This window comes from Acartia tonsa, chromosome 3 (assembly GCF_053477335.1).
Source record: "Acartia tonsa isolate MP-2025a chromosome 3, ASM5347733v1, whole genome shotgun sequence".
Taxonomy (NCBI): domain Eukaryota; kingdom Metazoa; phylum Arthropoda; class Copepoda; order Calanoida; family Acartiidae; genus Acartia; species Acartia tonsa.
Genome location: NC_137262.1, coordinates 51629976 through 51648234, shown reverse-complemented (window position 1 = coordinate 51648234; position 18259 = coordinate 51629976). Strand labels below are relative to the sequence as shown.

General features: G+C 31.4%; 1 protein-coding gene across 1 annotated transcript in view; it reads left to right on the top strand.

Moving 5' to 3' along the window:
- Nucleotides 1-18259, top strand: part of LOC145314542 (uncharacterized) — a 124393-nt gene that overhangs the window by 71651 nt on the left and 34483 nt on the right. The window contains exons 5-7 of the mRNA XM_080154502.1: nucleotides 13762-14131; nucleotides 14734-15209; nucleotides 15450-15525. Coding sequence (XP_080010628.1) covers nucleotides 13762-14131; nucleotides 14734-15209; nucleotides 15450-15525 — 922 coding nt within the window. The remainder of the gene's footprint in view (nucleotides 1-13761; nucleotides 14132-14733; nucleotides 15210-15449; nucleotides 15526-18259) is intronic.

The following is an 18259-nucleotide window of genomic DNA, read 5'->3' as shown; positions in this document are numbered from 1 at the left end:
ATCTAAACCTAAAAAGCAACCCTAAAACTATAAATTGAATTACACACAATCTGTTTATTTTATTTTCATAACATGTACATTCCTGTCCTCAGAATGTACTGAGTTGTGTAGAGACAAACAAAAGGATAACAAACAAGAACAAAAATAGTCACACAAAAAATTTGAAAAAGACAAAAAAAGAAGTTAGGGCGAGAAAAAAAGGAAAAAAGAAAATGAGAGTAAGCTAACAGAGAGAGATAGAAAGAGAGAGGGAGGGAAAGATAGAAAGAAAAAAAAGATAATTAGAGATAGAAAGGAAGCAAAAATGGAGAAAAAAAGATATTAAAGAAAATCAATAAGAAACAGAAGAATAAAGAGTAAATTTACAAAAAAAATTGTTGCTGTTATAATACCTAAACCCATTGTATAGATGCTTCGCATCTCATAATAATAAAGTAAGCTATCAAAGTATTGAACATAACATGCCATATTTAGATTTGGGTTTTAATCACATAGACCAACTCTGCCAAGAAAAAAGTTACTGATTTTAACAACGATCGTTTCTACATGCCATCTATGTTATTTTTGTCGAATATCTTGCATTATAAGAAATGGTCTTGGGCTGACAAATTATCGACATATAATGATCTAAATTGTTGAAATAATAACTACATATTCGACTTCAACTATTGTAAAAGTAAGTTAAAACAATACTTCATTGCTTAACATAATATATTTGTTGATTGGCATTTACGGAAAACTTAAAAATGTAAACTATTCAACAACAAAAAAATTAAATAGCCTAAAACCATCACTGGACCTATGTAAAGCTTACTTAAAATAGAAAAATCAGTTCAGTAGATACTGAGAACTTAAACTTCAGACAAAATTCCTTACTACTAATAATCTCACTCTAAACGCCTTGTATCTTAAAAGTTACTCTTTGTCTAATGATGTTATCTGTATGTTGTTTTTCTAATTGATTTGGTCATAGTCATACAGTTTATGTTATGCAGAGTGTCCATCAAAAAATGTTTGAACATTTTCTTAAGACGGGACAATGTGCAAAATATTTATCTAAAATAAGAATATGTAAATGGCTTATTTACTAAGTATATTTGCGATAACTTTTATTTAATGAAATCTTCCAATTTTTAACCTGTACAAAACGGCCTGCTTAATTGCTTCAAGATCCATGTCAGATCTATATAGGAAATAAATGTCTATAAACAAGCTCAAGTTTTCCAAGGACTATTTGTTGAAAACTCATAGTGCTCCAATAATCCATAATAAACTCTCATTGCCCAGAACGATAAGACCCATTATTTTACTTTATTAAAAACAAATTCATTTTTTTCATTTCATGTTGCTATTTACATTATAATGAAGTATTTAATTTCTAATCATAAAAAAGAAAATTCAAATTTATGATATAATAAATTTAAGAAAACTCTGTTTTAAAAGAATTCGATTGTGGCGACACTTTGTGTGTTCAAATATTGAACTAAAATTGTAATCATATAATAAACCCTTTGGTGATGGTAATGTAAAGAAAAAAATATAATTTAAAAGATCTTTTTAAGATCATTTAAATTATTAAATATTTACTTCCGTTTAAATAGTAATGCCGGGTGAGTAAAATAGATTTATTGAGAAATATATATGCATATAGAAAACTAGCCAATAGGGAGATAGTTATATCGAGCCAACTCTAGTATTAAAAAATAAGTAACATATTTTAAGTGAGAGGCAAAATTTTTATTAGATTTCCTTCATAGAGGACTATTTAATAGGTACATTATAGAATATTTTTTTGCTGGCCACCCTGCTAACTTATGTTCCTTATAAACAGATAGATGGGCAGATAGATAATATTGTTAGTTATGCTCTACAACAAATGTCTGACAACACACTACATTTTTAGAGACACAGTTAGTACAAAACTGCAAAATATAATCATAAAAAAAGGCTGTGATGTGACTTTATTTCTATTTGTAAATGCTGGAAACTAACATAGCCAATGCATTGGATCAAAGAAAAAATATAGGGGTAAAGATAGGTTTATCTATGCCTTAAAATAAGAATAAACTTATCTTGAAATTTATTGGATGGAGTATTTTTTGTTTTTGTTTGTTTTTGAAGAAAGTCGACGTTCCATATTAGGTATAAATACTAGAAACTTGTATCTACCAAGTAATGATGTATCAATAATAATAATAATATGACCGTAAGCTTATGTTGATGAAATAACTGCATTAAAAGTTGAACAGTTTTAAAAGTTTTAAAATAGCTGTAAATATGGATTTATTTTAATTTTCAATGTTTGGTTATTTTGTGATTTATGGGTTAAAGTGTTATTTATGAATCATTATTAGTTGCAGGCGTTGGTTTTTAGTAGCGCAGCTACTAGATAAGCTATCTTTGTATGTCTGTTTATTTGTGCTTTATTATTATATATTTCACTTTAATGATTGACAGCCCCCTTATTCAATTTATATTTTTGTACTTTAAAAAAACTGTAAATCAAAAAAAGTTACAGCATTTGTCCGTTAAACTTTTTATAGAATAGCTTTGCTTATATTGTTAATCTTATTTAAATAGTTGAAAGGCATTAAATCAACCAAAAGTATTAAATCAAACAAAAATAAATACCAATTTATTGCTTTTCTACAGCTAGTTCACTTTTTAAAAATGATTTTAGCAGTACAGCTGTATTTTCTGTTTTTAAGTATGTTTTCTAAGTTGTGAAATAGTATTTCGTTTAATTTAATTTAAATTCGGATATGATTGTTTGAAAAGATTGTGACAAACTGTTAAAACAATTAATACATTTATTTACACATATTTAAACTAACATAACTATTTTTGAGTTGCAACGATTCATAGATTATACTCTATACCTTTAGACATCTTACTAGTCGGTTTTAAAGCTATTCGTTTAACTAAGCCCTAGAATGACTAAAATTTATTCTTACATGCATTAGACAGATAGCAATAAACACTCATTTTGAGTTAGCTAACCAAGTAGCATTTATGGACTTACAGACTAGATAAAGTAAAAAGCTACTGGTCTATGCCGTTCATACATTATGAAGTGAAGAGTAGCTATAATGTAGGACATACATACATACTCGATGAATTATAGAGTATTTACGCCCCCTGATTTGTATCATCTCTAATAACATCTATTAGACAAACAAAATTAAGAAAAAGCAGCTGCACTCTAGGACGTACATATGTACACTAAGAAGTATAGAATAGCCACGCCGAAGGACGTACATACACCAAGAAGTATAGAGTAGCTACGCCCCCTGGAATGACTATCATGTGTGTGTGATAACATCCATTCTCATTGTATAACAATTTGTTTTTTAGTTGCATAGGTTAATCTAAGGGGATCAGAAGTCCATATAATGTAACCAAAACATTAGCCTAGCAAATAATAATATTACTATTAGTTTTATCATTATTAGGCTACTAACTTATAGTCCTTTTCAATTATATTCATTTGCTAAACCTCTTGCATTTAAGGAAAGAAGGGCAGAATAAAAGCCTAAAACCATTCCAAGACCTAAATTTTAAAAAAAATAACTAAAAACACCCAAGGACCTGTATAAAACTTTCCTAAAATGGAATACTAAATTGGTTCTGTGGTTAGCGAGATCTTAAATGACAAACAAACACCTTACTACTGTTTCTTTTGGTATCTTTGATTATAATATGTGGTAGGACAACTTTTGGATCAAGGGTTATGCTCATGATTGCCTTTGGATAGGATCAGATTTGAGATGTTTGGCATCCAGGGATTTGGTCATGGTGGAGTATTGGAACGGAAGTTATTTTTCCATAACGTTTTTAAAATTCAAAAAAATGGTTCAAAAGAAAAATAAGATTATTCCTTTCTAAGAAGGATCATTAATATAATTATTAAAGAATATTGTCCGTTTTCTGTGCTCCTACAATGAAAAACTCCGTGGGTACCACTTTGAGCAGAGATGAGTAAGGCAGCGCATCACAATTATTTTATTTGACATCATTCTAAAATGATTGATTGCCAGATAGGGGTGTTCTTTTAAAATCTTACAAATATCAAATTAGCAAAACCATTTCATTTTAAATCTTCTTCTATTCCTTGTATGATCTCTACCAATGGCAAATCTGTAGACTACATGAAACCCCCTTATTATTATTTTTTAGAGCCCTGTAAGGAGCTCATTCTCTGCTAGACTACAGTAAAAGCATTATTAAAAAAACGTTTTCTATACAAGTTTGATTATGATCCAGTTGCCATTTAATGTTTAATTGTTATGTTTTTACTTTTATATGGTTAAAGCCACTCAAATAACACATGTGCTTTGTAATTTTTAAAATATTATTTTTCTTGTGTTTTTACCAAAACACCTACTCGCTTCTTCCTATAATATGAGGCATGCTTTATCATGTCACAGGGGGCGAAAAACACAATTTTTAAAGATGGAATGAATGAATAAATAGACTTTATAAATGGATGTAGAATATACGTGGATATTATGTCAGGGGAAAAATTCAGGTTGCTAACATAGACATCACTTTATTTGTTAGTTCGTTCACCCATTAGAAGGCGAAATGGGGTTAAGGGAGTGGATGGGGGGGGGGTCGTTATTTTAGCCAGCTACAAGTTTCACTTTATTAGAGTACATGATAATCTGGTATAAAATCCAAATTTAAATAAATCTATAACTTTAAATATATTCTTAAAATTTATAAGTGAGTGACTTTAACGATAGCGATAAAAGTATCGTAAATGGCTAGATCTATCTGTCCACAATTGACTGGGATGCCTATTGTTGGTACATGGTGGGTTTTAGGCTATATATGGCAAGAATACATTGGCTAGATTAACCCAATCAAAAATAGGAACTCGGGTAAACAAATAACCTTTTTATATCTTGTATTGACATATCCCTGGTTTAATTTGTATATGAGTCGTTGACATGAGAAAAATACTTGGGGAGAAAGTACAAATAGGTCATTTCCTCCTTTGGGTTCTTTAAAACAGAACAGGCAAAACTAAACTATAGAACATTGTATAGAGAAAAGTTATCACTAACTAAGAAAAACAATAATTAAACGAACAATTTTTAAAAATGAAACCGGTTTATTGCATTCGTAACTTGTATAACTTTTCGTATTTGGCTACAAAATTTCTTTCAGAATTTAAGTCCATAGATTTGCTTCCGCTTAAAAATTTCATTGAACAATAATTTCAATGAGATTTTTGGTGCCTTAGACGTGACCTTTTTGGGTTGCAATGAGCATATTAATGAAAGTATACACAAAGAAAATGTGGTGCGTTTCCCTCAATGTGCATCTCAAACACTGCCCCCCCCCACCCCCCCCCCCTCCGTGTTTCTTTTAAATTAGGTGTTTACAAGTTACACCAAACCCCTAACTTGCTGGGCCTATACCTGCGGTGCCATACCATACCATGCGGGGCTACCAATTACCCAATATAACCTTACCTAACCTAAAGTAATAAGCAACTAAACAAAAAAAACCTCCCCGCCCTTTTTAATTTTTTTTTAAAGAGTTAATTTAGTTTGGTCTAAATTATGGCCAACGTCCGCCTTTATAATAATGAAATTGTGTAGACTATTTGTTACATTGATAAAATTACAGCAAAAATTCCAAGGTGCTACATTGTTAAAATTTTGGGTTTTGATCAAGAAAACAAACCCATGGAGTTAGAAAGTGTTTGAAGATAGCATCACTGCAATTGCATTAGATTTAATCAGAATATTTCAAACAATTCTTTAAGAAATGCAAGCTTACATTAAACACATTAGAGTTGTATGTATTTTAACTTTTTAAAAGAGAAGCTTTTTTTACTATTATGGCCTTATGTACGTAACGAACAGCTATCATTTTTAAACTTTGCTTGATAATTCCTGTCACAGTTAGGTACAATTATCAAAAAGTTAGTATGTCCATGTTAAATATATATGTTGATTTTTTAAGGATATTTGAATTTGACTTCTAACACAATGTAAATGCCCTTTTTCTCCAATTTTATTAATAGTGATTCTTAGGACGACTAAGTATTAATTATGAATATTTTTCCTTGTTTTATCAATGCAACTACATATATACATAAATATACAACTGTTTCATATTAAATCAATCTTTTCTCCCTTTTTCTTTCTTTCTCTATCTTTCTCCCCCTTTCTTTCTCACTTTATGATTCTTTCTTTCTTTTCCTTTTTTCCTTTCATCTTTTATCTCTAGTTAGCTTTCTATGTAAACAATTTTAAAATTGCATTTAATAGTGCAGCTACTATATCGCATTTGCGAGTATGTATTATTTTTTTCATTGCAAGGATTTTGAAATATAAAATGTACATAAAATGCCATTTTTAAGTACTGATAACCACCCCCATTTTTAAAAATAAATTAATAATAAAGTGGAGCAGTTTTTTCCTAATTCTAACCATTGTATTGGGCCCTAGCCCTTCGGAGCCAACGCCAGTTGTATTGTAACCCCTTTGGGGAAACCCAGTACCAAATAAATCCTAACTTAATAGGACCTAAAGTATTATTACATATTTATTCATATTTTTTCATAATGTATCAATGTACAATAGGACACTTTGTCTCAAGTGCCACATTTAAGTAATCCATTGACAGATTCTTAAAACTTACTGATAATGAATTGAGATGTATAATGATTTTTATTCCTATTGATATATCCCTGTGTCCCTGGAACGAAATTGTGTTTGTAATTTATGATATTATTTATTTTGTTTGCTCTCTATGTTCAAAGCTTCTTATATTTATTTTTCTTGGATAAAGAATACAGTATATTTTTTTCTTATGGTTTTATATTTGTCGTCAGGAAATGTGATTTATCTCTTTGGTAGAAATTAATTTATCCTCTATCGACCTATCCTTGGGTAAAATTATTTATAACAAAGAAAATACAATTCCTTTTTCCTAAGCCCTAATATTTAGCCGCTATAGCTTGCTCTGACCTTTTATTCACTGTTTGTTATCACAATGTACTAGAAGAGGGGTAAATTTAAATTAATTAGGTATGTAATGAATATTCTTGTTTAAGTACAAAAGTGGGTGCTTTCCCTTAAAACGGCTAGCGAGCACAAAACCCCCTTTTGGGATACCCTGTACCCTATATAACTTAGCCTATAGTAAAACACTAACACTTGGTGGGGGGGGGAGGTGCTCTCTAGTTACTTTGATGAAAACCGCCCAAAAGAACGACCAGCAGTATATTAAAATTAAGTTATACATTATAAGAGCTAAATTTGTTGACATAATATTCTTTAGTAGTACTTCGGGATACCTGTATCTACAACTTTCTACTATTCTGCAAGATTATGGATATAAATATGAATATTGCAAATTGATGACATAATTGAATTTTGAGATAAACATCTTTGAAATTACTAGGCTATTTTTTAATCAGAAGTAAAAATGTGAATAAATCTAATATAAAGTCATTGTCTATTATTATATTATTTTTAGAATACCTATCTTTATCTTGGTCTTATTGAACCCTATTTATTTTCCCAATACAAAAATTTGAATATCTATTATCGAATTATAATACCGTATAATTTAATGCAAAAATGTGTTATATTATACACATTATTATACATTCTTTAAATTACATTATCCTTTTTTATATAAAAAAAAATAGAATACTGTCAAGCCTTTTTGGAAAACAATACTGAATGTACTTTTTTTTACAGTCAGACTACTAAAATTTCATTACTTTTTTTAACCCAATTCAAATGATATTGGCTGAACAAAACAGCGTTAACACTTCCTTTTGTTGTTAATTATACATCATGACATACAGACAAGACTGTAGAGTAGCACAACTAAAGAAAATCTTGACAAGTCTCATCTAATTTTATTTTGACACTTCTTACTTATTTTGTCCCTATTAAAACGCAATAGACCAATGTGTAATTGGAATACTAAATTACACTAGGGTGCTGGTATATGTAGAACAAAACAAACTGAAAAAAAAACAATTCAGTCCATCGGTAGCAAAGCTATTTTAACTTTTAGTGTACTTTTCAGGGATCGGAAGCCTCACGTAAGCCGCGTGTAAGCCTCAGTGAAATCGTGATTTTAACACTATAAAATTCAGCTGGATGTATAAAACGGCTCTTTAGCAGACAATCCTTCTTTCTTAATTTTTTTTTTCTGCTCCCAAGCAGGTTTAAAACTGAGGCTTATGCGCGGCTTACGTGAGGCTTCCGATCCCTGGTACTTTTCTTTTTGTTCTAAATCCTCTAATTTATTTACTTTTTTCTGTGTTCTTGTTGAAGAGTAACTTAAATTTCTCCATATTTAGCAAATATTTTAAAAGATTTGTATATATTTGGCAGTATTTTCATCGAATCTTGTATATAGTAGTCTGCAGATAAGAAAATGATAAACTATAGGATAACTTATAGGGGCAACAAAAAAAAACAATTCATCCTATGATTTTTTTGCCAACAATTGTTTAGAACTGAATTAATTAGATATGATACAGGAGTTTTTCACCATGGCTCAGAACCAGTTTTATACCAGATGAAACTGGAATTGTTCTAAAGATATATTCAAAATAATTTCGTGTAAATTCGCCTTCTTCTAATTATGCAACGTATACCCCCTAGGGGGGTCTAAGAGTGATTTTACGGGGGGGGAGGGGTGGGGGTTGGAGGGTTCAAAATGGTCCAGGGGGGTTCTAGGAGGGATGCAGTTAGAGCTAAGATCACACCTTTGTTTTAACAAGGGACAATCAATTATTTGTATCTATTTATATTTAACATACTTAAGCAGTTGGTAGTGTGTTTGTAAAAATTTTGTTTAGTTTTTTTATTATAAGAATTATTGTTATTTATTTGAAATATGCAATATATTATACTAGTATTAGGGAATGAGGAATAGCATAAAACAATCGCTGAGCCCATATGAAGCTTTTCTAAATGGAAATCTCATTCGTTTCAATTGTATGGGAGGATCTAAACGAACAAAACATATCTTTCTACTTTATAAAATAGGATATATGGTAATCAGACAGTAATACTTAAAATCAATGGTCATAATGTCGATGAAATAACAGGAAAATATCTACTTTGACTACATTTTGATAATATATCCAATTTAAGTTTTTGGACTGAACAGAGTGTCCTTTTTGGATTATTTTCATAAGAATTAATTGCACTCATGAATGAGGCTAGGCTTTGGCCATTCCTGAGATCTTATATAGATTAACATCACATCACAATACAGCTGGTTCATAAGCTGTAAGTTTGAATTAATTATAAGGAAGAAAAATATTTCTAGAAATCAACTTCAAGCATTGCAATGTAATTGTAGATTTTAGATAGAAGAATTTTAGAGTATTTCATTTTCATACTTTTCTCTTTTACATTTTAATTAATTTAAAGTTCTTATTTTTGACAGTTTTCCGTGGTTACAAATATTGCAATAATGCATATTTTGTTGAATACTCCTATATTTATATTGTCTCTTTCGTGGACAATCGTCTCTGAAACTTTGCTGTACATCTGTTTTAGTATGGCTCTTAGAATTAATTATGATCATTCTAGATCCCAAATCTAATGTTTTGATATTGTACAGAGATGTATATTTGAATATACGTTACAAGATTCCTAGGCTAATTAATTGTTGCTTTTGCTTGCACAGGGATATACCACCCGAAGAAAAACATGTGTGTTTCCAATTTTTTCACAAGTCTAATATTAATATATTTCATCTTTTATCGGTGAAATTTCGGAAGAGAAAAATCTGAAATTCTCTGTTAGACAGTCAAAATAATTGTTTATCGCATCGTATTGTAGACAGGTTTCCACAGAAAGTAAAACTAAAATCTATCATAGCATGACGGACCGACAGACAGACAAAGTAAAATGTAGAGCAGCTTCACTACTAAAAACTAATAATCCAAACAAAAGTAATATTAAATGCATAAAAAGTAAAAAAAATAGATTACTTACCAGAGAAACCTTTGTAGGGGAAAGTATCAAGCTGCTGCGATTATAATAGCATGCCTATAGATGGAAGGGTAAATAAACAGTGTAGTTTCCAAGGCTTTAAGTCAATCGATATATTATTACTTAGATGTTGCACCAGATTTTCAAGTACTCTATTAAATATATACTCGCAGCTGGCTAAAATAACTATTCACTTCATCCACCTCCTTCACTCCATCCCCTCTCCTACTACTGGATCAACGAACTGACCAATAAATGAGGTCCCTATTAGCAACTTAAATCAACGACAAATTTTCCCCTGTTAATATATCCATGCAGACTCTATTTCCATTTTTAAGTCATTAGGATAGGTTTTTCAATATAAGAAATGCATTAGTGATTGATTAGTGTAATTTACATTCTAAAAATTCTTACTTGATTTATAAATGTATCAAAATATGATCTAAAAGGGCTAATAAATACAATAGTAGCAAAGCCTTTACAGAGGCTTAAACCTTTTTGTGCAAATACTATTCACATATCGAGAAAGTGTCATGTGTGACGTCATAAAAATCCATCTCTTTTTTAGGGGTGTCCTTTCCCACTTCTCCTCTCATCCCTCCTTTATAGACGTATTTTTATGACGTCACATATGAGACTTTCTTTACAGATCTACTAATCAATTTACAGAGTATCTGCGAGTCTGAAAATTCCCTCCGCATATTGTTGGTTGTTTATTGCAAAATGGAAAAGGTTGCAATTTTAAAATATTTATTGCAAGGAACCATGCAATTTTTGCAACAGTGGGAAAATTGAAGTATTTTAGATATTTAGGAAACTTAAAAGTTGATCATTCCTTTCTTTAACATCTTTATAGATAGCTTAAAACCTGCCCTTGACAAGAAAGAGCAGAAACACAACTGATGTACAAATTTAAAAGACCTAAAACTACTATCTATTAAAACTTCTACAAAATTGTAATTTTTTCCATAGTGAATTCTATTCTATGCACTAAAAGTGTCAAAGTGCTCTGACGCAACTTCTGAAAAAAGTGTCTTGGGAAGAGATAATTGTTCTAAAGATTAAATTTTTCAAAAAATTTCGCAAATAAATAATTGGGCCCAATTATAAAACTTGTAACTTAATAATCAAGTACACAAAAAATGTTTTATGCTATTAATAATTTTGACATTGTTATGTCTAGACTTAGGTCTCAGTTCCGTCCTTAAAGTAAACTTAGTAAAAAAAATATTTTCTTCATTATTTATGATACACCATATAAAATCTTTAATTCTTCTTAATTTTTACTTCTAATTACAGGGAATTTTGTTTAACACTGAAATCGATATATTATTACTTAGATTGTGTACCAGATTTTCACGTACTCCGATACAGTAATGCTTGCAGCTGGCTGTACCAATGATAACGATACCCCGCAAGGCAACCACCCTAATTAGTATTACCTTATCCCTTCCCCTCATACTGGATAAACGAACTGACCAATAAATGAGGTCTCTTCTCTATTAACACTGAAAACAATTGGTAGTTTTGTTATTAGCTGCTTTTAATCTTAGAAATCATTGATGGGCACAATTGTCCTTGTTATTTAGTATATTTATTCCAGTCCTCTGTTTTTAGCAAGACATTTATACACATTGAGATCGTAAATATCTTCAAACCTCAATATGGTGTCACAACAATATCGCAAAAATACTTCAAATGTTTTATTACATTTTCTGTAATAACTTGTTTCTCATTAGAATTAGTTTTAGCTTAATTTAATATCTATTTATACACTATATAAAACTTCCCTTATAAAAAATATGTTTTACTGTATCGCAATTTGCTCTCCTTTTTTTATCTTAATTGACATTTTTCAATATATCAAACTTAGCAGAACTCTAAATTTATTTCAACGCCCTAAAGTTTCGCTTCTGCAAACGATTAAAAATTAGCTCATATGATTCTTTGGCTGACAAAATTGCACACCATCAATTTTGATTGCAAAAAAAGATATATAAAAATGATAGATAGAAATAGATACCTAGCTGCCGGAGATATCAATTTGATATCCTATAAAACTTAAAAGCCTGAACGACAACGAAAATAAAATAAAAATATATTCCACTTAACAATATTTCTAAACGTGCATTAATAAAATAAAAGTGTTTTTCTATTTAAACTTCCTTATTTGAAATTATGTGGGTTATTTCCAAAATGAAACCCATACAGCCCGATACAAACTTAGAAAGACACGCTTGCAGCTGCTGATATTACTTGGCATTTAAACTAAAATTCATTCAATTTTTATAGTTTTTTTTTAAATTTTACTAGTATATTTTTCATTTTAAATCTTCTCTTCATTATAGTTTAATGTTCTTTATTTTCTATACTTTATTTTGGTTTACATAATTTATTATCTAGAATACAGGGAATGGTTAATTTAAGATAAAACACACTTTTTTACACACTCAAAATTTAAATTGCAATGTACGCTTAATGGGAAGGAAATTTAATTATCTTTGATTGACTCATCCCTGTATTCCTTTATAACTATACATATTGTACAAAATAATTCAGTAATGGATTTATTGTTATTTGGATCTTACACCAGATTATCATGTACTCTAAAAAGTTAAACTTGTAGCTGGCTAAAATGATAACTCACCCCTTATACCTAATCCCCTCCACTTCTACTGAATTAACGAACTCACCAATAAGTGATGTACATGTTAGCAACCTAAATTGACGACAAATTTTCCCCTGTCATAATATCCATGTAAATTCTATATCCATTAATTCAGTTATGAATAATAACAATGTATGGAAGATCATTTTTTCATATATTGATATCGGTGTGCCTTAACTTACGTAAATTGTATCAAATCACCAGAACGGCCAACTATGGTTATATTATCACGGATCTTACACCAGATTTTCATGTTCTCTGAAAAATGGGAAACTTGCAGCAAGCTAAAATAATGATTCCCTCCTTCCACTCTCTTTATCTCATCACCGTCCTTAATACTGGATGAACGAACTGACCAATAAACGAGTTCCATGTTCAATCTAATGATCATAAAAAAATTTATTACAATTTTTCCCCTGGCATAATATCCACGTTTATTCAACATCCATTATTACACGAGCACAAATCTTTTTCTCTCTTGCTTTAATGTTATCAAATACATTTTCTATAATACACTAGCTATAGTTTTTTTTGTGTAAATAGGAATATTTTTTGTTTATAACAATATGCGGAATGTATGGTACACTATTTATATCTATTATATCCGAATAGACTACTATAATTTTTTTGTAATATTATGCTTAACACATCTAATAGTTTTAAAATATACAATATAGATAGTTATTTTATATTTCATACATTATATTTAAGTTTATATATTATATTAGTAGTAATTGCTTAATTAATTTTTGTTAAACAGAATAAAAATGTCAAAAATAGCTCATTCATGACAATATTATATGTGTGTTATAGAAATTTGATTGTAAATCATACTGGTACCTAAAGTTCTTACATAAAAGACTTTTATCATATCTTGATTGGATAGTATAAACTATCACAGTGCAAACTTTCCCACCAATATTTTTTAACATACTTATATATAAAGTTTTATATTGGTTTGTCGTCCTTCATCGTCTTTTATCCCTTGATAACAATTTTTAAACATTTTCATTATTAATTGAATATGAGTTGACAATGTTTTGAATAATTTACTAATAAAACTTAAATTTTTCAAAACTTTATAATTGTTTTTTTTTATTTCAGGCAAACCCCGAAAGTAGAGAAGTTTCGCAGCGCCGTCCACGAGCTGTACATGCGGCCGTACAACTATGTAAGTTACGAGATGGGCGGCGGTAATTCCGCCACCCAATACCGCTACCAATACCACACGCCGTCATTTTCGCCGGGCGAGGCGGAAATTGAACACGCCGCCGCGTACGAAATTGAGCATCCCGCGGCGTATGAAATAGAACAACCCGCGGCGTACGAAATTGGTCATCCTGAAATTCCCTCTCCTGTCGAGCCAATTCCTGCCGCTCCTTCCTCTCCTGTATCCCTGGCTGAGCAGCATGCTCCCAATCCTGTTCCTATCCACCTTGAGGACCCTGCCGCCGAAGCTGCTCATGACAGGGAGGTTACTTTTCCTTTGCCCGCAGGGTTTTTATGAATATGGACAATTTTTGGTACCCTAAGGATTGGGTCATTAGCGTGCACAGGATTTTGCAAGAGGGGTTTTCACCTTGAGGGTATGTAAAAAAGAGAAGAACAGACTATAAAAAATTCTGTATTAAGGGGGTTGTTGGCACCCCTTATTCCGCCCCTTCTACAACCTTATGGATTAAAGTGGTCAACAAATACTTGAATTGATATGGGGTTGTATAATCGGGTGAGCTGAGTTTTATATGGTGAAGTGTTTAAATATTGATAATGTTTTCATCCTTTTTACAACCATGTTCATAAAAATCCTGTTGTTTTTTCAATCCATTTAGCTTTTTTTTTAAACTTTCAAATAAGTAACTAACTAAAAAACTGAAATTAAGTGTAAATAAAAAGCAGGATTGTTTATGGTAATTTATCAATAACATAGTAAGATAAAAACAATACAGCAAGTAAATTTTATATTATTTTATTTTTTTTAAATTACCAAGCTAAAAGGATTGATTAAAAAATTTATTTCCTAAAAAAAAGCTGACTTTCAGCAGACTAATTTCATTTTTCCTTTCCTCTTTTAGGGAGCCTAGATTTTACTCCTATCACCCAACTCCTACTCCTTCTCCCTACCATCCTTACAGCCCTACTCCTCACTCCTACTCTCCTACTCCTTCCCCCTACTCTCCTACTCCTCATCCTTACTCCTCTGATTACCACCATCCTTATTCCCCAACTCCTGCCCCTTACAGCCCTACTCCTGCTCATTACAGCCCTACTCCTGCTCCTTACAGCCCTACTCCATCTCCTTACAGCCCTACTCCTTCTCCTTACAGCCCTACTCCTTCTCCCTACAGTCCTACCCCCGCTCCCTACACTCCTACACCCCATCCTCATTACGCCTCCACTCCTTCCTACTCCTATAACTCAATCAAACCCTTCTCTGTATTCTCCCCCTCCTCCTACACAACTCCTGCCCCTTCCACCACCACAACTCCTCCTCCTTCTCCTGTCCCTGAATACGCCTACTCCCCGACTATTTTCAGAGAAAATTTGCCTAAAAGGCTAGCGGATATTCGAACCACCTTGTTTCAACCCTTTACTTCCTAGATTTATAATTAAAAAAAAACATTATTAAACATAACTTTAGTTTAGGTAAAAATTTTTTTTTTTTTTTTTGATTACATTTATATAACACAAGACTGTAGATTTTCTTATAATATATGTCTTATTTGAAAGATATACATATAATTTCCCCAATGAGGGTTAACATAACAGGGGTGCGAATATCCATAAAATGCAAGGTTATTTACAAACAAGAAAACTCACACAAGTGAGGGGACAGAGGATCGCCCCGACCACGGACACGAAAATGAGGAAGTAAGTAAAATTGGAATGTTAAAAAAATACTTTTCATTGCATGTTTTGACTTTAATTAATCAAACAGTATTTAAAATAACATTTTCATTGGCTATTTAAAAAGCAGATTTCGTTTAAACTAAGGGAAATAAGTTTTCATTTTGACTTGTCCAGACAATTTGGTAGGGACGGAAATATTACATTTTATAATTCATCTTTATCATAATTTAAATATTTTCATTTAATTTCTTTATCTTAATTAACTGTTGTGTTAAAATCTTGAACAAATGATAGATAAGGTGGTTAAACAATCTTGTTTTGTGGTTTATAAAACCATAATAATTACTTTTTTATTATAATTACATTATAAAAACTTTAAATTTAATATTGGGAATCATTCAAACCCGTCATTTTTACACAATTACTAAACATGAAAGAGATGGGACAATGGCAAATTTGATATAATATAAAAAAAAATCTGCCTTTTTTTAGATAAAATACCCAAGATTTGTTAAAAATCATCATATACTTTTTTACAAATCTTAAAAATGTCATATTTGCCATAAAAAATGCTTAAAAATTTGACTTATAATCTACTATTGCCCCCTCCAGTTGTAAATCATTTTTTTGACAGGGAATATAATGGATATGTCAATGTGAAAAATATATTTCCAACGTCAAATATTTTTAAAATATTAATTCCTGCTTCTAAGCCTAACCGTCTACTATCCTTTTTATCCCTGAGAGCTAAATATAAACAGATATACTTTTATGTCAGTTTTATGTACATATAATATCCCTTATATCCCTGACAGCTGAGCGTAAACTGACATACATTTATGTCAGTTTTATGTACAGGGTGGGGCAAATAAGACCGGACAAACTTTAAACGGCCATAGCGCCAAAACTACTTGACCAATCAGGACGTTTACCACACTATAAAAAGCTTAGGTAATGACCTTTTAGCACAAAAAAATCTTTGGACAAAGATGGACGTGTACAACGAGCTGGCCGCGCATATGTTCAACAAGGCAGATTCCAAATGCGCCGGTGGTTTAATCTGGATTCTCGACTAGGGCCCACTAAATCTGACCTCAGCTTATCTGTAGGTGAGGTAGAGTTATGCAACTTGCTATAGATACTGTCAGATACATAAGTAAGACACTAGAAAAGACTAGAGCTCTTTATCTTAAATGGCTTGGCCGTAGTACTCCAGCAAGGTGAAACGGGGCAGATTTTTAGATGTAAAAAACGTCACAAAACCGTGAAAATTCGTGAAAATTTCTCGGTCCTTGACTTTAGGGACCCATATTAAACTTTAAAACTTATTTTAGACTATGGGTTGCGCTAACAACCCTAGCTGAAACTTCATGCCATTTCTAAAAAGGTAAAGAACGTCGTTCTAGCTAAACTGTGGTCCAAATAAGAGCCTCCGTGTATAAGGGTAGCTTGAAAGTTGGGCGAATTTGGATCCTGCGGTTACTCACGTTCCTAAGGAAATGTAGCCTCCCAGCAGCCCGATCTTAATTCAACTGACTTTTGGACCTGGGGCTACTTTGAAGTATGCACCAATAGACGTGCCCATACCACAAAGACCTCCCTCATTGTCACTATCAAGGAGAACTACGCCAGCTTGGACAGGTACATTTTGACCTGAACCTGCCGGCGGTTAAAAAGGCGGGTAGAGGCGGTGATTAAGGCTGGCGGCGATTTTATTGAATAATCTAATAGTCATATACCTATTTTGCTTGCCAGTTTTTAAAATTCAATAAAACCTTTAAAATTGACGATTTTATGTTCATTTGTTTAGAAGTTAGAATTTGTCCGGTCTTATTTGCCCCACCCTGTACATATAATATCACTCATATCCCTGACAGCTAAGCTTATACAGACATACATTTATGTCAGATGTATATACATATAATATCCCTTATATCCCTGACAGCTAAGCGTAAACAGACATACATTTATGTCAGTTTTATGTACATGTAATATCCTCTTCATCCCTGACAGTTAAGCTTAAACTGACATACATTTATGTCAATGTTATGTACATATACTATCCCTTTTATTCCTGACAGCTAATCGTAAACAGACATACATTTATGTCAGTTTTATGTACATATAATATTCCTTATATCCCTGACAGCTAAGCGTAAACAGACATACATTTATGTCAATGTTATGTACATATACTTTCCCTTACATCCCTGACAGCTAAGCGTAAACAGACATACATTTATGTCGGTTTTTATGCTATATACTATCCTCTTTATCCCTGACTGTTAAGCGTAAACAGACATACATTTATGTCAGTTTTATATGCTATATACTAGCCTCTTTATCCCTGACTGTTAAGCGTAAACAGACATACATTTATGTCAGTTTTATGTGTCATATACAGAGACAGATAGCCAGCTCATTGATTTTTACACAGGGATATTACTTCTGAAGAATAATTATAAGAAAATGGAAACTCAACTCCCCCCAAACTATGATTATCAAATTACTGATCCGTCAGTGAAAGAAAATTTGGAGATGTAGCCTTGTTCTATCAAAGCCTAATCAATCTCAAACTTTTGTTTAAATAACAAATGACAGAACGAGTTTGGGGAAGAGCCCTTCAAGGACAGTCCATTCCTTAAATGTTTCACTTTTTCATCAAAATAATTAATAGAATTCCTGTCTGGTATAAATAGATAGATAGTCACAAGCACCATTTAAGTCATGTTTTATGACTCACTTTATGACTTTT